The sequence below is a fragment of the Verruconis gallopava genome (genome assembly GCF_000836295.1).
Source record: "Verruconis gallopava strain CBS 43764 unplaced genomic scaffold supercont1.33, whole genome shotgun sequence".
NCBI lineage: Eukaryota > Fungi > Ascomycota > Dothideomycetes > Venturiales > Sympoventuriaceae > Verruconis > Verruconis gallopava.
This window is the reverse complement of record NW_015622169.1, coordinates 66843-85923: the sequence shown is the minus strand read 5'-3', so window position 1 is coordinate 85923 and position 19081 is coordinate 66843. Positions and strand designations below refer to the sequence as shown.

Genomic DNA, 19081 nt, shown 5'->3' with positions numbered 1-19081 from the left:
TTTGTTTGGAAAGAGTTGATATTCGAGGAAATCTGGCCTTCGGAGGCCCAAAAAGTGCTCTCGGTGCTGGAAGTGCGCTGAGTGGCGTGTTTTTGAGGGAATGTGATGCAGGGGCCGTTGATAAGTCTTAACGAGCCAGTGGATGAGTTAAATTAAGCGCCCAGCATCCTTCAACTTGAGCGTTACCTCGGGTTTTTGCACACTTGCACCAGTAAATCTGTCCTGCAGATCCACTGGACGCCATTAGTCCAAGTCTGCTCTGGTCACGAAGTGCACCATGCTTTTACAGCTAGAACTACCGTCTGAGCGCGAGTGCGTCCAAGTACAATCCGCCCGATTACCTGCAGCGGCTCAGACATAAGCCGTCGCGCCGACCCGCCAACACTTGGACGTATCCCTGGCAGGAACGGGTTCTACATTACGGAGTTAGCGCGTGTCAAATATGTGACTTTGTGCAGCAATCAGCTTCGTTCTGACTTCCATCAATGGGTTTACGTACGTGATACAGAGCCTTTTTATACAACTATGCCTTCGGGCCTTACATGTCTACACGATGCAGGTTATGACACCGTCACGAGCAGCGAACTTAACGGCTACTCGAGACGTATTGAGTAAGTGCGAAGTGTCGGGCAACAACATCGCCAAATGAACTGAAAGATCTACTAGCATTGTCGCAGTGCATGGCATTGCGGACGATTCGGACAGTGCATGGACAAACAAGGATACGAAAGTAAATTGGCTTCGTGATCTTGTTCCTATAGACATTCCATACGCACGAGTTCTGACTTACGGCTATGATGCTTCTGTTTCCATGTTCTTCGGCAGCAATGCTGCTTTAGAATTACAACGAAGCGCAGAGACTTTTTTGCAAGAGCTTCAGACCTTTCGGCGCGATAAGCGTTCAAAAGGACGGCCTATCCTCTTTATTTGCCATGGCTTGGGAGGATTGCTGGTCAAACGAGCGTTAATTGAGTCGTCCACGAAAACAACGCTTCGCACAGAGCACCTTCTTGATGCCTCCATTTCAACTTATGCCATCATGTTTTTCGGGACTCCGCATGGCCCGACATCAGTGAAAAATTGGTTACTATACGAGAAGCGACGTCTGTCTCGAAACAAGCAGAGTACCTCCAAAGTAAAGGCTGAGCACGACGATGGCTTTACCGCAACTCGGTTACCAGAGATTCTCACCAGCGACTTTAAATCTCACGCACCAAAATACTGCATCTTCTGTTCTTGGGAGCAGGAACCAACGTCACTTGGGCATGAAAGTGCAAAGCTTGTCGAAACTGAGTCGGCAATACTAAATATGGACAGTGTTGATACACTTGGAATAAGTGCTGATCACTCAGGAATGGTAAAATTTGCGTCCTCTAAAGCGCAGGGATATAGTGTCGTCATCGCAAATCTACTGCGTTATAGCGAACACGCTCCGGCTTATGTTGAGAACAGGTGGAAAGAGTTAGGCGAAGCCACAAACAAGTCTCGCTCGGCTGCAATATCTCGAGATCTTGGCGTTGAACAAGATTTTGCTCCAGCAGCTGCGCCTTTATCAGGATTGGGATCTACAGATCTCTTCTATCCACCTAACTGTACCAGTGGACAATTTTTGGGTAGGCATGATGCCCTACAAAGAATATACGACGCATTTTTCCCATTTGGAAAGCCAAATACTCGCCCTGGTCTTAAATCTTTCGTCGTGTATGGTATGGGTGGATCGGGGAAAACTGAACTATGTGCGAGATTCGCTGAGGCATATCGTAATGAGTAAGTGGGCTTTTTAATAGATTATCATAATTGACAGTAAGAGCTGATTCAGGCCAGGTACTGCGCTGTGTTCACAATTAATGCTGGAAGTCCTAGTACCATTACAGAATCCATTTGCAAAATTGCAGAAATTGGCGGCCTGGAAAGGACTAGAAGCGCTGGCATGCATCTATTGTCTCAAATTAAAACAAACTGGCTCTTGATTATTGATAACGCCGATGAAGCTACAATTGATCTACCTGAGTTATTTCCACGCGGAAACGTGGCTCACATTCTCATTACTACGCGCAGCGAAGATGCCAGGGAATATGGAAAACTCGGTCATATTGAAATAGGAGGCCTTCCTGAACGGGATGCTCTGCACTTATTACTACGTAGGGCAAGTATCAAGGAGCCTTGGACGTCCAAAGTTCTCGCTGCTGGTCGCGCAATCGCGAAAGTACTAGGGTATCTCGCTATTGCATTAACTCAAGCGGGTAATTACATCGCTACGGTTTGCAAAGATCGTGAGACTGCCGGGTTAGCCGAGTACCTAGAAGTCTTTGCGACTGCGAGAATAAAGATACAGTCGCGAATTCCTTTAGATCAGAAGCGGGACGTTGGCTTGCAGAAAACTTATGCGACTTTTGAGCTCTCGCGGAAGCATTTTGAGAACAAAAACAGCATTGCTAAACAAGACGCGGTGGAGATGTTGAATATGGCTGCCTTCTTTCATTTCCAGAGGATCCCCGTGGCGATTTTCGTCCGAGCGATCAAGAACAGACGTAAAGTGGAAACTGGCCATGAACAGACATTATTCCAAAGACTGCAAGCTTCCATATCAAAGCGGCTAAAGCCAAGGGAAGAATTGCCCAATTTCGTCTTGAGGCAAGAAGTCGACAAGTATGACGTGTGGCATGCTGTGACCGAGCTCCGAACGTCGTGCTTGGTGAACTACGATGGGGTGGATGACTGCTTCTCACTTCATCCATTAGTACACACCTGGGTCAGAGACTCCTTATCGGCATCCGAGAGGAAGATTTGGTCACTGAGAACTTTCAACGTCCTCATGGAGGCAATCCAGTTGACGCCAAATCTAACTGATGACGACCGCAAGTTTCACAACAGCATCATGCCACACCTTGACGCTCTTCTTAGGGATTCTGAGAGCACGCACCTCTTGATCCGGCAAGAGATGGGATTCCTTCGATCCCAGATTGCTGCGATCATGCCGCAACTGCAGCTTTGGCTTCTTGGAAGCAAGGTGATAGGCGCTGCGAAATGTGGCTTTGTGCTAGCTGACCGTGGCTATTTCGAGAACGCAGTCGTGCATCTACAAGCCGTCACCAACACACTGTTCCATGGATTGGGCATTCATAATGACAAAACTATGCTGGCGGCACTCCTTCTTGCAGGTGTCTGTTGGGGACTAGGGAGGCTGGAAACGGCGATTGGACTCCAACACTCTGTTGTAACAGCGAGAGAACATGTCTACGGCCCTTCACATGAACTGACTTTGCAGGCCATGGACAATCTGGGTTACTCGTACTGGCTTCATGGGTTTCACTTTGAAGCCTTGGATCTGCACCAACAGGCCACGAGGCTTATGCAGGAGACTCTTGGGCCTTGTCACGAATTCACACTTACCGCTTTAGACCATCTCGGCACTTCATTGGGATCGCTCTACCGCTTCGAAGAGAGGTTGAAAATTCATCAACAGGTGCTAAGGGAAAGAGAAGCTTCGTTGGAGCCTATGCATCCAGACACGCTCGTAACAATGGATCACATTGCCGTCACTCTGTTAGATCTCGGTCGCCCACAAGAGGCGAAGCCAATTATTACTACCGTGTACAAAGAACGCCAGAAGAAGCTAGGAAAAGAACACCCATGGACTCTGTGGTCCCTCGCAAACTTGGCCAAAGTTCACATTGCTTTGGACGAGCCTGAGACGGCCGAGAAGATGCTAACGTGGGGCATCGCTGCAGCCGAGCGCAGCCTGAGTAAGGATCATTTAGGCGTCCTGATGGGACGCGGACAACTGGCGCGTGCATATGCGAGACTAGGCAAATTGGACGAGGCCGAGGCCCTTACCTTGGACACCATCCCGTTGATGGAGTCCTCCCGGGGACGAGCGCACCCGGACTGCGTTTTTTGCATCTACAAACTTGGTCAACTATACGAGCTAAAGGGCGAGCTTGACCGAGCCGTCTCTGCGTACGAGGAGGCGGTGCAAAGGGCAAATGAAAGAATCACGATGAAGCATCCGCTCGCGCAAGAGGTGGACAACGCCTTGAGCGCAGCGCGGAGCAGGACGGGGAACGACAAGAACAAGCACGCGAAAGAGACGTCGATGAGTCGACACGGGCGAAGTCCTTCGCTGCGGTCGAGTTCAACATGGTAAACGCTTTCAAGTCTCATTTTTTTTTTAAAAAAAAAACCGAGGCGAAGCAGAGGGCAAAGGCAGATTGAAGATGGATAAATATCGCATTATGGAGCCACGAGCGACGTGTAATGATATCGTCTTGGGCTGGAATCGGCTCGTTGTATCACTAAACCGAAGATACCCTTGATTTTTTTTTTCTACCCTATGTAGTATCCAAGAGCATTGGACTCTTGAAATGAGTTTCATTAGATCGACATCTCTTGACACAGAATCTCTTCCTGGTCACGCTTACGTTCCTCTTGCGAAACCCCAGAGGGAGATTAATCGCTCGGATGCAGTCTTGATCGTGAGCTTACAACGTGTGCATCCAGCCCGCACCGAGATCAACGTATGATGTGTTGGATTGAATTGCACGGCTGTATGCCACGGAACGTTCGCTGAACAGCGAGACAATTGTTCGTCCTCTTTTAAGCTGTCGGACTACTTGACTTTCGCCAAACACGGTTCAAACATTTATCACAGAGAAAAGAAAGAAAGAAAGAAACTGTTTTAGCAAAACGGGAAATGCGGTCCGCTGAAAAGGAGTGTTTATTTTTTTTCTCAGCGTTACTATCAAACGCCAGCTCAGCACGAGCGTTGGTGCCGCATCAGCTTTTTCAATGGTCCGTCAGCACATCAAATCATCAATACATGAAAAGAAAAAAAACAAGATAAAAAATTCTACAAAGCGTTCCGTGCTCGAGAACGAAAAGCCAACCTTTCATCCAAGCCGCCTTCTATAATATATATATGTATATATATCGTCGCCGCGGGAGATGGGTCAAAGAATATGTATTTATTAGAACGCCTAAACAGTGGGATGCGTGCATTGTAACGTGGGTTCATTTCCTCTCCTGCGATTCGGGATCGGACCCATTGTTGTAATTTATGCGCCTTGTCAACACCTAGGACAGATCGAAACCAGCGCCGCTGTTCACCGCATACAGTAGTTTCTCCTTCAATACCTCGGCGGTCTTGTAACGAGGCAACTTGAGTAAGTTGACGCACGTACTCGTGCTAGGTAGCCTACTCTCATCATCGCCGCTATCCCGCAGCGAGAAGCGAGGGTTCAGACTGGCAAAGCCTAACAACGGGGCTCTGGGAGTGCTTGTGACGAATTTGAGAACCTTGCGACGGTCCTCATCGCTGAGACTTTCCATGACCGACCAGAAGAGCTGGACCGTTGGATGCTCGCGACCGTCGTCGCCAATAACGTAAACGCCACCGTACAATGTGTTGCGGCGAAGGTCTGCGATGTCGATGCTGGACGATGTGCCAGCTATGAGCATCTGCAGCTCGGACTGATTGAACATCGACAACCACGATGGAGAGATCATAGATGAAAGGCCTTTCAGAAATGCGTTTGTTTGAGCGTAAGGCTGGGTGACAAGCCGGTGACGCGCAACGCATGAGATGTAAACCAATCTATTCTCATTCGTGACGTGTATATTTGCGCCGTTAGGGCGTAGTTCCCTCATGATGACTTTTTCCTCGCCCGTACGGTGGTCTACGACGAAGGTGTCAGCGATGGTGAAATCAAGAGCGAGGTCTTCCTCGACATTTCCGGGGTAATTCTTCAATTGAATTAGCCCACGGTATAAATCCGGATCTATGTCCCGCAGGTCGTTAAGGTTGGCTCTGTATCCAGACTCGCGCGGTGCCGCGCCATCGCCGCCAGTGAGAGCCCATTTGAGTAAAAAGAATGGAGCGAAGTTAATGTCCACAAGTATTCCTTCATACAAGCACTTTCCAACTATTCGACCTAGGAACTCATACCGCTGCATGAGTTCAGTCATCAGCCTCACGTACTCCGGTGTTCGAGGTTGTATTCCGGCCTGGCGAAGTATCTCCTTCTGCTCCTCAACCGCGGTCGGATTTGGGAACAAGAGTCGCTGCTGGTTTTCTTTGAACAGATCCAGACCGCCGTCGGAAGACGGCGTAAACGCCTGATTGGTAACGCTTGTAAGAAACTCCTTTGTCACACCTCCTCCGTCGATTCCAGCCTCTTGCTGCCCGAACCTGTCCATGAAGGTAATCTGAATTGGCTCCTTCAGACCCTCGCCTAGGCTGTAAAACTGCTCGTACGCGTCCTCAAACTCATGGCCACGGCGTATAGTTGCCGTGTGTCTTGCTAGGTTGTTGACGTGCTGACTGTTGAAACTGTTGGCCATGTTGATGCGCCAGAGTTCAGCATCGACAAGACCTTCCCGCCGACGGAACTGGTCTCTCTTCACAAACTCGCGAAAGATCTCAACGCGTGTGTTGAAAGGGATGAAGAAGGGCATGTTCTGCAGAATCTCAGAGCGTGGAGCTACAGCTTGTAAGTATCTTCTTCGTGACATCTTCTTCTGCTGCCGTTCTAAGCGTTGCTGGATCCGTATCATCCGATCCCTACCCGTGCCCACGAATGTTGATGGCTCATCGATATCGTCATAGTCAGGGTCGAATTCCTGCTTGCCTTCGTCCTCGATCAAATGCCGGTTCTCCTCCTCCGCGACAACGTCCGGTATAAAACTATCCATCTCAAAAAAGCTCGTCATAAGCCAATGGTCCTTGGGCAGAAACTTGCGTCTCGAATCCCGTTCGTGCACCATGCGCAAGAGACCGGTGACGAGGCCCTTTACATAGTCGATGCTTATGCCTGCCAGCCCGGCCAGCGCCGTTTCGGGTGTTTTGGGCAGCCTTGGAAGCTCGTCATGGAGCGTCTCTCGATCCGACGATGCCACCTTGAAGTAGCTGCTTAGACTAGCAGTTGTATCTCCGGCGCGTTGTTCGCCACTGCCTTCCTCCACGATGTCCTTGGCGTTAAAGTACATGACGAAGCCCAGATTTTTCAAGAACAGCGTGAGATCCTTGACGTCGTCGAGGGGCAGTGCATTCGTACGTGCCCATGATGAACTGCTGCTGCTGCTGCTGCTAGAAGAATCAAGTGAAGAAGCAGAGAAGAATTCCTCATCATCCATCAACTTCAGCACAAACGTATACAGCTCTAGAAAGATGAGCACGACTCGCCAATCATCTTGCACCCATTCCGCGTGCTGGCCATTCAGTCCACTGCCATCCCATGCAGGTTGCGGCTTCAACAGCTTGACGACAGACTTGACATCACGGGAAATGGTGTTGAATACCATGGATGAGCGCGCGGCCTGCCAAAAGAATTTGATTGCAGGGAGACGCTGCTGTGAATCATCTGATGGGGATGAAGACGACGCTGTGGATCCCATGAAGAGCCACATTCGGATGTCATCTGCACGGCGAGGAAAAAAACGCAGAAGAGTGAGCGCATATGTAGCAAGCTGTTTTGCCTCTGAATTCATTCTGGGGCTGCCAAGACCGTCTTTTGTATTTGTGGCCCCGGAGAGGAGAGTTCGGATGCTTTCCTGGTCGACGAGCGAGAGCATCTGCTCTCGCGCGAAGGTATTGGAAGCGAGAGAATTGGGGTCATCGGACGTAGTGTATGCACTGCTGAGATCGTAGCTGCTTATCTCGACGGAAAGTGAGAGTAGAAGGGATGAGATTGAGTGCACGAAGTCCTGGTGAGACGTGTACGCTTGCGACGTATGCCGCATGTGGGCGCGACGGTGGACATAGATAAAAGTGCCGAGCAGATTGTATCGGCGAGCAGGAATGTGCATTGATGTGAAACCGTTGTAATCTGGCTGGGAAGACATCACGGTAGCTACGGCCTCAGCAAGCTGTGCCGAGTCAACGGTGTCGGCCAGTCTGTCAAGCCATTTGGTAGCGAACGGTGGAGTGGTCACCGCTCTAGAGGTGAGGAATTCGCACGCCAGTGCCTGATACGCGTCATTTCTCTCCGGGCAGTCCGTCAAGATAGGAGCCACAAGCACGTCGATCATGAGCTCTAGCAGACCCTCACGCCATGCGAGTGTCTCTCCATTCGCCTCCAACAAGGCTGTCATCGCGCTGTACAGCATCCTCGCATTCCTCGCAACCTTGTCTGGTATCTGGTGTCCGATAAAGACGACGGCTCGCAGGTTAGAATCGAGGTCAGCACTCTGGCCGTTTGACGTCCGGACCAAGTTGAGGAGAAGCTTGTGTAAGCGTAGATATGCCATGGGCCATGGTCCGCCGGCACAGATAATGTCCTCGTTCTGGACAGTGGCCCGGAGCCTGGTGATGAACCTGTGCAGGCGCTGCAAGTCGTTCGAACCAGCCTTCAGTTTGGAAAACTGCAGCAAGCGCTGCAACTGGAGCAGAGCAGTCTCTTGATTTTCGTAACCCCCGCTTCCATCGCAACTGTCCGCCTCAAGCTTGTCGAAGTCATCTCTCCACTGTATGCGTGTTTTCTGTCTGGAGGCGTAACCCCTCCACCTTCGCTGCAGCAGCCGAGTGGCATGCAATCTCTCTCGCTCCCGCTGACGGTTCTCGCGTTCGAGTTGAGCGTTCTGAAGAGCCGACTGTTTGGAGAACGGGTTGCTCTTCGGCCCAGCGAGGTTGACTTGTCGAGGTTTTCGGGACGAACCGGTGAATGTGTGATACATGACAGTTACCACAACGCGGAAAAGAGCGCGAGGGGTGCACAGATTCTTTTTCGGGGTGATGTAGAAATATGCTGGCGCCAGGGACGACGAGAAGGCTATGGATCTGGTTTCGGGAACATGTGTCAGCGACAGTGGCAGACGAGGGGCAGGACCAACATGGCAGATAGCAGACTGTGGGCAAGAGGAACAGAAGAGAGGAGAGAAGGAAAGCAAAAGGAGAAGCGGCGAGGTGTGCGAAGATGACTGCTTCTTGAAGGCGTCCGAGTCGTAGGACAGCAGTTCGCGTGGCAAGCGTCGGTATGGAAGGCGATAGGTTAGGACGGAAGCGACAAGGGCTCGGATTTGTTGTTTGGTGCTTGGTGCTGGAGCTTTCTAAGCGGCAGACCTCGCCGTTGGCACCGGAGGGGAATCACGAGGCTGAGCGTGCGCAGACGCCGGAGACGCTCGGCGGCCAACCCACTGGAGCACGGGCTGGGGCGCCCAGAGTCTAGGGGGGTCGTGCCCTGGGTGCTCCCGCGGCTTGGGGGGGATCGATGGGGGATGCGCCCAGTGCGGGTTTCGCGGGACCAGCGCTCATCGGTCCGCGCAGCAGAAGGGGAACTCCAGAAGGGGAACTCCAGAAGGGGAACTCCAGAAGGGGAACTCCAGCCCTCTGAGCGTGTGAGTGCCAACTGGGCCGACAGCAGGGCTGCAAGAGGAATATGCGTCACGAATTACTGCGTACGTCTCTCGCTCTGTCTCAGCCTGATGACGCACTCCAACAGACGGATTGCGTCGGCGTTGGTCGGATGGCGTGACTGAGGACCGGCGCAAGTCAGACGAAGCAGGAATCAAGCCTGTCATATACTGCTTTCCAGTTGCGATCGTTCCTCTCCGTGTCGCGAGCCTACTGCTGCGACGAGGAGAGCGCTGCTGCATCTCGTTTGTTCGGCCAGGCGTTCTACGGAAGCCAACTATGGGATCACATGGCCTCGGCATAGCACAGCTCTAAGCAGACGGGTCGGTATTGCATCCGAACACATGCACACTCTCTCCAGGCCTTCGTCGACATGAAATAGATCTCTGTGTGTTGTTTGATGACCTGCCTGCGCTGTTGAGTTCATTCCGGCATACGCCGCGAGAGGTGGGGCGATGCGACGCAAGGATCAGCTTGGCTTCCTGCACAGATCGTCGCTGCCTCAGGCCCCGAGTTTGTCGCTTGGCTTTCTGCAGCACGACCGAGTACATATTGGCCGACTTAACCACCACTGGCACTCGTCCTCGTTCTCGCTGCTCGTCCTCGCTCCCGTCCTTGCCTCGTCCATACACATCGCGCGGCGCCGTGCGGTATTGGGTAGCAGCACACGCCACCATACGGCTCCATTGGACGCTGCCTGGTGCAGATCTTTTGACGATGTGATCTGCCTGCCCAAATACGAGCAGTCACGCCGTCCATATCCGCGCCCTTCTTCCGGGACCAAGAGGTAGTCATGTCTGCGCTGGATGTCACCGAGAACAACTTCGTTCCCGACCAGCTGGTCGATCAGCTCGTCAAGGGCTATGACGCTCTAAGCGTTGAGATCAAGGTCCTGGACGATCAGCGTAGAGACTTGGAGAACCGTTTGTCATGGGCCAAACAGCAGGTATGTTCGTACGATTTCGTTGTATTCAACAGCCTTTACTTGGTTTTCTACTTCTCCTTCACTCCGTTTCCCTTATACACCTGGAAAGTGGTGCCAGCGGGAAGAACGGACGGACTACCGATGATGAACACAAACTTTAGCTCTAGACCTGCAGTCGCTCTTCCGGGCGGCCGTGAACGACAACCTTTACACGTTATCTATCTGATTTCGGATGTCCTACCAGCTTTGTTTATGGACACGCTTTCCACAACTCGCTGGTATATGTCATGGCTGACCACGTCCGATGTAACAGTACCTCGATGCCCTCAAACGCTTCTCGCCTACCACCGCGTCTCAGGATTTTCGCACCTTCCTCGACGAGCTCGATGAGGCGGGAATATGCGAAGCCTCGCCCAAGAGCCTTGATTGGCTTGCCTCCGCACAGCGAAGCACGGATCCTGACCGTCAGAACAGGGCGTATAATATTCAACGCGCGGCAGATGCACGGGAGAAGATTCGGTTCAGGAGAAGGGCGAGTGATGCCGCCGCTCATGCAAACGGCGCTGCAATCGCGAACGTGAACGATGTCAGGATTTGGAACGGGAAATCAGCCGATCCGCCACTTTCGCCCATGGAAAAGGACTTCACCACGTACAATGGCACTCCAGGCAGGTTGAAGTGCCCTTTCGTCGCTCCTAACGGGCAGAGTGGCAGTCTTCTAAATGGCGGCACCAATGCCATCAACGGTATGTCAAACGGTATTCGCACGCCAAAAGGTTCATCGATGTCGCGAGCTTCCATATCTGGACGTCGATCGAAGCGTTCGTCCTTCCACGACCCAATTCGTGCAGAGATATGCGGGTTTGATCAGTCCAATTCCAACGCAGCTTCCATTGACGGCTCCGTGCCGCTCTGCCCCATTCGTTTCCTGGATCAGCACTCTCCCGAGGAGGTGGCACAGTACTTTGAGAGGCATAAGCACGAGCTTCCAAGGAGTCACGAGCTTTGCGTCAAACGATACCAGAGCAACGAGGCTAGCATTCGCGAACTGGACAAAAAGTATGGCACGCTTGTCACTATGATACAAGGGCTTGGCCAGGTGCATCAACCTATGCTTCCGGAAACGCCAGAGGATGACACTTTGGATCAGAACGATGGAGTGGAGGGTGGATCCAAAGCCAGAGTCGAAAAGTGGGCTTCTACCGTGACGGAGAGCCTGAAAGGGGTGGATGAGATCCCTGTTGACGACGTATCGACGGGCGAGAACGGGGAAATGGACGAGAGGGAACCGCATTTCGACCGTCCACTTAAGGATGTGCGTGTCGGCGAGAGCCCGAGCAGGCCTTGGGGCATTGCAGTACCTGACGTTGATGAACTAGACGGCGGTAGGGCGGCACGCTCGGATCACACCGCATCGCCAAGGGACACGCCCATCCCACCGCCGACCAAATTACCAGAGAGTCCCGTAAAGTCGACGACGACGACGACGACGACGACGAGAGAACCAGGTAGATGTCCTTTTGACCACAAGATGTTGTCTGGAATGGCGAACCTAATGCCTGGTACTCCCCATACTAATCATAATGCGTCTGCGGAAGCGGTCACTGCGAAACCCGAATCTCATATACCGCCAATGATGGCAGAGTCGGTACTACCCAAGAACGGACGTTCGCCCGCAGCCGATGAGCCTGAACTTCCGCAGGGCACGAAGGTAGCCGCTGCTGCCACCACTGCACCACCTTCTGCACAGCCGCCAGCACCGCAATTGGTATTCAACGGACCTGTGTTCTTTGGGTACAACATGGACCAAGCTTTAGCCATGCTGCAGGCCAGCGGCATCGCTGGCAAGGTGGCCTGATCATGTTTTCGGAACCTGTATTTTTTTTTCTTTGAGCGAGAGTGTACAAAATTAGTTCATAGACTGTACATGCGCGTACATGTCCCTCAGACTGTAAATTATCCTTGTTCATAGGAAACACCGTCCGTCCGATGCCAAATGTTAATGATGTTACTATTGGTACATGTAATAGAACAGCAATCGATCCCACCGGAGCTACCCTAACCGTACTTTCCTCCACATTCTCAGACATTCCTGGAGATCGTTGACCACACTTCCCGCTGTCGATCCAGCCGTGTCCCGGATCAGGCACAAGACGCATGCAGCGTAGGCGAAACACAGCATGTTGCTCTTCACGGCCTCGAAGTGCGACCTGGTCATCCCTCCGGCCTCCGACCACTCCTTCCATGCGTCCAGCATGCGCGACAAGTCCTCGGCAAAGCGCACGTCGCGCACCATCTCCCACAGGATCCGGCCGACGACGTCTGCGAGCTGAGCGGCCTCGGGGACGTTCGCCTCCCGCGCGAGCCAGGAGACACACGCTTTGGCGACCACGCCGACGCCGACGCGCGGGCTCGCCAGGCCCTCGCGCAGATCCTGCTCCCGCCTCCGCTCGGCCTCGACCTCGCGGCGCCGCGCGGCCTCGATGCGCTCGTAGTGCTCGTCCTGGGCCTGCTTGTGGAAGGCGCGCGCGCGCTCCTCGGGCGTCATGCGCAGCTGCTCCATCTGCCGCTGCATGCGCTTCTGCTGCGCGACCCACGCCTCGTGCTCGGCCAGCTTGGCGTCGTGCGGCGCCCGGAACGCCGGCACGGCGTCCTCGGCCACGAGGCCCAGCAGCACCAGCACGCCGCCCGGGACGGAGTCGCGCACGCTCAGCGACACGACCCCGGCTGGGATCGTGTACGCCCACAGCGAGCCTTGGTCGGACGAGCTGAACGCCGTGGCCGCCGAGGCGAACCACATGCTCGCCGACGACGACGGCGACGACGACGACGGAGACGAAGACGATGCGCTCGACAGCCCGTGCGGGTGGTGGCTTGGCTGGATCAGATGCGGCAGCTTGATCTTCTTCGAGAGCAGGTCCTCGTACGATGCCTCCGAGAGCCCGGACGGTCCGAGCCGAATGCGGATCGCGCTCGTCTTGGACGCCTGGAAGCTGATCGTCGATACGGAGCTGCGCGCCGTCGTTCTGCTGGAGGTGCGCTTGTGGCCGTGAGGGGCGCGGAAGCTCACCCTCTGGGCGTCCTCTGGGCTCAGATGAGTGCCAGCCCGCTGACTGTGCGCGTTGTCTTCGCGCAGAGTCTCGTCCGTGTCCGACCTCGTGGCCTCGACCTTGTCGTCGCCTCTTGATCTCGACTCACGCCCATAGCAGTCGTCGTCGTCGTCGTCGTCGTCGCCGTCGTGACCTTCGTCATCCGCCTCGCCATCCTTGGCGAGACCCTGCCCGATGCCGTCCATGTCCACGGGCGCCGTTAGCCTCATCCAGTACGGCGGGAGATCCTCCACGCGCCGCATCGCCCAGTCTGCCCTCCAGAACAGGCCCAGGCTTAGAATCCCGTCCGAGTCCTCGCTCGTGGTCACGTACAGGATCGCGTCGCCCGTCTCGGCGCTGACCATCAGCTTCGTGCCGGCCGGCGTCCACAGGCCGGAGCTTCGCAGGTCCTCCCAGCCCTGCGGGTCGGGAATCGCTCCCAAGTCCAGCAGGAACGCCACGAGCTTCTCGAACTCGACCTCGGCCTGCGGCTGGCACAGCTCGTCGTGGTACTGCAGCCGATACGACTTGACGCCGATGGCGAGCTCGCGCCAGTTCAGCTGCGTCCACGAGCCGCCGCGCAGCCGGCTGGCGCGCCACCCCAGCTGGAAGTACGACGGGTCGTCGCGGTCGAGCGGGCAGAGCGACTTGCGCTGCATCTCGACCTCGACGATGCCCGACAGCAGCGAGGAGCGGGTGATCGCGCTGACGTGGTTCTGCAGCAGCGCCTTGCGAACGTCGCGCATCGTGATCAAGGACTTGAAGCACGTGTACAGCGTGGGCACCACCCCGAGCACGGCCAGCGGGATGCCGACGTACGTGATGATGTCGACCGCCGACGTGCCTCCCCCCGAGCTGCTGGAACTCGACCCCGGCGTCGTCGGCGCCATTGCTCCGGCCGCCCGCAACGGCTTCGCGTTACGACCGGATTCGACCGCCGCCGCTTCGCCGCCGCTCCTCTCGAAAGATCCAAGGGCTCCCGCCAAACACCGTCTCTATCGCCAAGCTGTCCAAACTCTCGCCCGCACAAGGCCTCAAGTAGTTGTCGATGGTACGACCAGGTAACGGCTTTCCCCTTCTGGCTAGGCCCCTCAACCCGTTTGGCCCCGGCCAACCTAGATCCGCAGGCTCTTTCTTTTCTGTGCGTCTTATTTTTTTTTTTAAAAAAAAATTTTTTTTTTCTTTCCACCGGAGCGTCAAAGAGTGTTATCGTTCGTCAGCCCTATCTCAGCGTCTCGCTCCCTTCGTCGGATCCGGTGCAAGATGGGTAGCGATCGTCTCGGCGGGTCGGCCAGGGGCTTCTGGAATGATGATGAACAGGCGACAAAGCAACCTCCTTGCGCACGACAGCTAAAACTTTTTCTCCCCCCTCGCGAGGGATTTCTCTGAAGGGGGGTGGCGCTGCCGTGAGTTGCCTAGAGAGTCCTAGGCACGGGCCAGGCGAGACCGTGGGTTGATGAGAATGGCGGGTGATCCCGTTCAGACGAGATGCTCTGACCGTGTGTCTCATCAAGCTACTGTGCGAAAAGAGAAGAAAAAATGGTCATCTGCCGCACATCACTGCTTCACTTTAATCTCGCCTAGCGCGGCCTCTACTGCACACTCGTATCGATCTATTCCTTTGAACGCAGCACCCGTCAGGAAGTAGCGGAACCCGCAATGTTTGAGACAAGATTCATTATTTTGCTTCTGTTTTAATCGCCTTCTAAATAAAGAGCTTGCGGAGCGAGCCTTTTAGCCAGTCCTTGGCTCGAAGCGTGCATTAGTCAAGCTGCGGATAAATATGCCAAGGTCGTACACATCAAACATAGACCATCTTCCATGGCATCATTTGCATGCACCAGAGATACCGTAAAACAGCCATGCTATGCTCAGGACACACACATACACTGAATCCCTCCAAACGCTTCCACCACAATAAAAAAAGCCGTCTAAATGAAATGGGCTTTTCCACATAACATGCTGATATCTCTTCCACTCATGTAGCCATGAATACATCGTTTGAAAATATCCAAAATACGCAAATCAATAAAGTTGACGCGTCTCAATTCCTAATGCATGCAGAGGCCGTCATTGTCGATAACGATCGTCTCCAACTCGTGTCGTGTTTTTAAAGTACCACCATATCCGCCATTGAGACGATAGTAGTGGTACGTGGAGTCTGGGGTATCTCATCCAGAAGGAAGTGAAGAAAGGCAGTAAACAATAGGCCGTTAGACTTTTCAAAAGGCGTTCGGTCGTCATACGTCCGGTCGTCGTGAGGCTCGTGAAAAAAAAAATCAAATGCTGATACAAAAGAAACAAATGTGTCGAGATGCGTTCGCTTGGTGTCGAAACAACCAATGAGTGGGTATCACGTCGAAAGTCACAAAGAAGTTGTTGCAGAGGACCGACTTGCCTCTCAACTAGCGCCGTTCGAACGGATGACAAGTTTAGACAGGAACTTGTTTGACAACGAGTCGAAGTCATCGCGATTGTAAACAGCGGTCTCTGGACGAGCCCGAAGGTACGCCTCTGAATCTTCCCGTTAGCATATTCGTATGGTCGTAAAAAGACAGGTGAAGGAACATACCGTGCTTTTCGACATGAGCACGCACTTCGGTCATGGTATCGCACACAGCTCTGTTGTCTTGAACAGCTTGGGAGTGCTTGCTGCTATCCCACTCAAGGAACGTAGGCATCTTGGTTGAGATGGCGCTAAATAGGCCGACAATGACGCCGACCGGGACGCTTTCCATCTCGTCACAGAACTTGGCGACGGCCTCCTTGTCTGGAACACGATAATTCTGGTCAAATTGCATCATCTCCCAAACAGTCAGGATCAGAGCAGCCAGCATAAAGATGGTTGGCCAGTTCTTCAACTTGTCCCCGCTGTAGACAGAAGCATACAGTTGGGACAGCTCCTCAAGAACGTCCTTCATGTACTCGCGCCACAAGTCGGCCATGGCCTTCTTGACCTGGAAGTTGATCATGACAGGTGAGGCAATCTGGCCAAAGTAGCGGCTACCTTCGTCAGCGATGACTCCGAGCTCGTAGTCAGTGCTGGACTCTGGGTGAATGAGGGTTATGTGCAGAGTCAGGGCGTAGGCAATGACGAGTTTGAGGCCCTTTTTGAGAGCCAGGTTCTGCGTTCGAACGTAGTGACGATAGATGGTCTTCAGCAGCTCCATGACAAAAGGTGTTGACTCGAAGTATTCGTCGACGAACTTCTCAAACGTGAAAAGGTGCTGCTCGACGTACTGAGAAAGGTGGTGTCTCGAGATGCCGTCGTTGTCGGCCGACAGACGAGCAGTCTGCATCTCGAACTCGCGGGGAGTCTCATGAATCGTCTCAACCCAGTCGATGCCCATGTCCTTGTCGTCCACGAGGAAGACCTCTCTGACGCGAACGCGGAACATGTAGCCGTAGCCGTGGGTGATGCAAAGCTCGCGGTTGTACGGCGAGAAGCCCTTGATGTTGGCTATCGACACCTGCATGGTGACGTGACGCTCGTAGTCGGCATTCCATCCCTTGAGGAAGTAGGCAATGTCTTGGATCGCGAGACGCGTGCAAGGCACTTGCCACAGGCGGGCGTGCGACGGTTTGCAACCGCTGCACGGATCGCCCTTGTCACACACCTTCTTCAGGAACTTGCAACGCAGGCACGCACGCAGCTTTCGTATCTCATGCGCCTGCTGCCGCTGCTCTGGACGAAGCGGGCCCTTTCTCCTGCCGACCTTCTTCTCGGCCTTCTCCTTGGAGGCTGGTGCTGGCTTCTTCTTGACGATCGTCTTCTGGGTGACGCCAGCAGGCGAGATGGGGCTGTTCCTTCTCTTTGTCTTCGGGGAACCGGCAACGGAGGCGTCAGGCGAAGACGCTTGTCCAGACGAGCTCGGGCTAGAAACGGTAGTCATGGACGGTGCAGTGGAGATGACAGGCATTGGGCTGTGGAAAGCCGAACGACCAGCATGGGACATCGGCATCGTATGAGGCACGTGGCCGTTGTCACAATGATCGTGAGACTCCGGCTCCGGTGACACCTGGAACAGTTCGACGTATCCGCTAGAGTTGGAATGTGCCGACAGTGGCGGCGCTTCCGAGTCTTGCGACGAATTCGAGTCGGTGCGGATATGAAGATGCATAGGGCTGACGACGGCGTTGTGGGAGACATCAGAATAGCCATCAACTGACTGGCGCCCCTGCGGAAGGTCGACAAAAGTCCAGCTGTGCTCACTACCGCTGCTGGACAACGATCGAGTGAGCCACTGGTCCTGCGGAGAGTGGCTCGCGAGACTCGTAGCAAATTGAGCACCGGTGGTCATTCCAAAGGTCGAGGTGTTTTCCAGGATGTTGTTGAGGTCGGCGAATGGAAAAGGCACCTCGCTTGAGAGATTGGCCAACTGGAAGGGAGTCATGTATGAGGAGTCGATGCTGTTATTGTGTATCGGTTCCTGGCCTGCGACTAGATTGTCGACGGGGGACTGGTGAATTGGCATCCCATAGGTGCCGGTGAAGGCCATTGAGTCCTGAAACGAGGTGTGCTGCTGGCTGAAGGCCGAGTGGTCCGTGATCAGGCCGAATGCCAGCTCGTTGGTGGTGAGCATTCCGGCTGACGGGGCAAAGGCCTGGCTGTAGGCGTAGGTGGTGGTTTGCAGCGGTGAAATGTCGGTCACGGCGGGCATCGACGTCCGTATGCCCAGGCTCGCTGTTGTTGCAATTGCGTGCGACCTCCGCACCTCGTCGTCGGCGGCCGAGGTCGATGTGGTGCCGGTGGTCGTGGTGTTGTTGTGCGACATGGCTACGGCGGTCTGGTCGAGATGAAGCGGCCAGGTGCCCGTCTGACTGGAGGGTTGCTGGAAGGCGTTGGCGTCGTAGAAGGTCTGGTCGAAGCTCCCGTCGGCCAGCACTTGGTCTGGCTGAAAGGTGAAGTGCTCCATGGCGAGGGAGCGAGCGGAGAGTAAGAAAAGGCGTGAGGTCAGCCGGGCAGTGCGCTCGACTCTCAGTTCCGGGTGGGAACGTTGGCAGTCAGGTTTGGATGAAGCCGCAGAGTCTGGCTGCTACTGCGAGGAAAGTGTGCGCCGTATCACACCGACAGTCCAGTCAGTCGATGGCCGGACGGGATGAGGCTAAACTGGGAGTAGAAGAGGGAGGCCGAGAGGAAGAACGGGCGAGGAGGGCTGGCTTTTGACAAAGAGCGGTGAAAGTGCGGGCGGGGGATGCGTTGTCGCCAAGCGGGCCCGTCTGACCAGGCCCGTCGCTGGGCCAATCACGCCCGCAGCCGCACTGTCGAGCCCAATGCAGCCAGGCCCGGCGCCCTTCGCTGGCGCCGTCTCAGATGGCGTCAGATTGTCAGCCGGCGCCGAACCTGAGCAAGAAAAAGACCGCGATCCTGCGCGAAGCACCGCGGCGAACCAGGTGCGGGAGCAGTGCGGTTCAGCCGCCTCACGATTGAGCGACAGGGCGATCCCAACCGCCGGCTGTGTGCGTCTGGCTGTCTCTCGACGACGGTGGCCCTCCTCGATGAGGAGTCAAGTTTGGCACAGCTGTGGCCCCGGCCCCCCCTACCAAAATGCGAAGGCGGGCGGTCAGACGGGCAAACAGCCCACGGAAGAGCACGCCAAAGAAGTGGACTTTGCCGCCTTCGATGCCAACCGGCTCGCGCTGCTCGGCTGTGCACGTCGAGTGCGGCCACAAGTCTTGGGCATGGAGCGTGTGAGGACGACGAGCGACGGCGACAGCGGC

At 54.5% G+C, this 19081-nt stretch overlaps 5 protein-coding genes across 6 annotated transcripts; 2 read left to right on the top strand and 3 right to left on the bottom strand.

Moving 5' to 3' along the window:
• The first annotated feature begins 401 nt into the window (after positions 1–401).
• PV09_07815 lies at positions 402–4326 on the top strand. 2 transcript variants are annotated; one of them, XM_016361628.1, is made up of 3 exons: positions 402–495; positions 678–1767; positions 1825–4326. In XM_016361628.1, the coding sequence occupies exons 1-3, from the start codon at positions 486–488 to the stop codon at positions 4145–4147; spliced, it is 3423 nt and encodes a 1140-aa protein (XP_016210488.1). In that variant the 5' UTR covers positions 402–485; the 3' UTR covers positions 4148–4326. The 2 variants fall into 2 exon arrangements, with proteins under 2 accessions (XP_016210488.1, XP_016210487.1); XM_016361627.1 differs by having other exon boundaries at positions 402–611; positions 667–1767.
• Positions 4327–4692: 366 nt separating this feature from the next.
• PV09_07814 (uncharacterized protein) lies at positions 4693–9038 on the bottom strand. Its single transcript, XM_016361626.1, has one exon. It carries the CDS (start codon positions 8668–8670, stop codon positions 5074–5076), a length of 3597 nt encoding a protein of 1198 aa, XP_016210486.1. The 5' UTR covers positions 8671–9038; the 3' UTR covers positions 4693–5073.
• Positions 9039–9917: 879 nt separating this feature from the next.
• On the top strand, positions 9918–12333 carry PV09_07813 (uncharacterized protein). Its single transcript, XM_016361625.1, has 2 exons — positions 9918–10292; positions 10585–12333. The coding sequence occupies exons 1-2, from the start codon at positions 10140–10142 to the stop codon at positions 12127–12129; spliced, it is 1698 nt and encodes a 565-aa protein (XP_016210485.1). The 5' UTR covers positions 9918–10139; the 3' UTR covers positions 12130–12333.
• On the bottom strand, positions 12215–14295 carry PV09_07812 (uncharacterized protein). The gene has a single exon (XM_016361624.1). It carries the CDS (start codon positions 14248–14250, stop codon positions 12325–12327), a length of 1926 nt encoding a protein of 641 aa, XP_016210484.1. The 5' UTR covers positions 14251–14295; the 3' UTR covers positions 12215–12324.
• A 725-nt stretch (positions 14296–15020) lies between these two features.
• PV09_07811 (uncharacterized protein) lies at positions 15021–18497 on the bottom strand. The gene is made up of 2 exons (XM_016361623.1): positions 15933–18497; positions 15021–15874 (listed from the first exon to the last, which is right to left on the bottom strand). The coding sequence occupies exons 1-2, from the start codon at positions 18274–18276 to the stop codon at positions 15762–15764; spliced, it is 2457 nt and encodes an 818-aa protein (XP_016210483.1). The 5' UTR covers positions 18277–18497; the 3' UTR covers positions 15021–15761.
• Between the last annotated feature and the right edge of the window lie 584 nt (positions 18498–19081).

Excerpts from the sequence above, each read along its gene's own strand:
- PV09_07815 (XM_016361627.1), top strand. The coding sequence starts at position 526 with ATGCCTTCGGGCCTTACATGTCTACACGATGCAGGTTATGACACCGTC. Across the intron at positions 612-666 it reads GGCTACTCGAGACGTATTGA|CATTGTCGCAGTGCATGGCA; the intron begins GTAAGTGCGAAG and ends AAGATCTACTAG. Across the intron at positions 1,768-1,824 it reads GCTGAGGCATATCGTAATGA|GTACTGCGCTGTGTTCACAA; the intron begins GTAAGTGGGCTT and ends GATTCAGGCCAG.
- PV09_07813 (XM_016361625.1), top strand. The coding sequence starts at position 10,140 with ATGTCTGCGCTGGATGTCACCGAGAACAACTTCGTTCCCGACCAGCTG. Across the intron at positions 10,293-10,584 it reads TGTCATGGGCCAAACAGCAG|TACCTCGATGCCCTCAAACG; the intron begins GTATGTTCGTAC and ends CCGATGTAACAG.
- PV09_07812 (XM_016361624.1), bottom strand. The coding sequence starts at position 14,250 with ATGGCGCCGACGACGCCGGGGTCGAGTTCCAGCAGCTCGGGGGGAGGC.
- PV09_07811 (XM_016361623.1), bottom strand. The coding sequence starts at position 18,276 with ATGGAGCACTTCACCTTTCAGCCAGACCAAGTGCTGGCCGACGGGAGC. Across the intron at positions 15,875-15,932 it reads TGCTCATGTCGAAAAGCACG|AGGCGTACCTTCGGGCTCGT; the intron begins GTATGTTCCTTC and ends GGGAAGATTCAG.
- PV09_07814 (XM_016361626.1), bottom strand. The coding sequence starts at position 8,670 with ATGTATCACACATTCACCGGTTCGTCCCGAAAACCTCGACAAGTCAAC.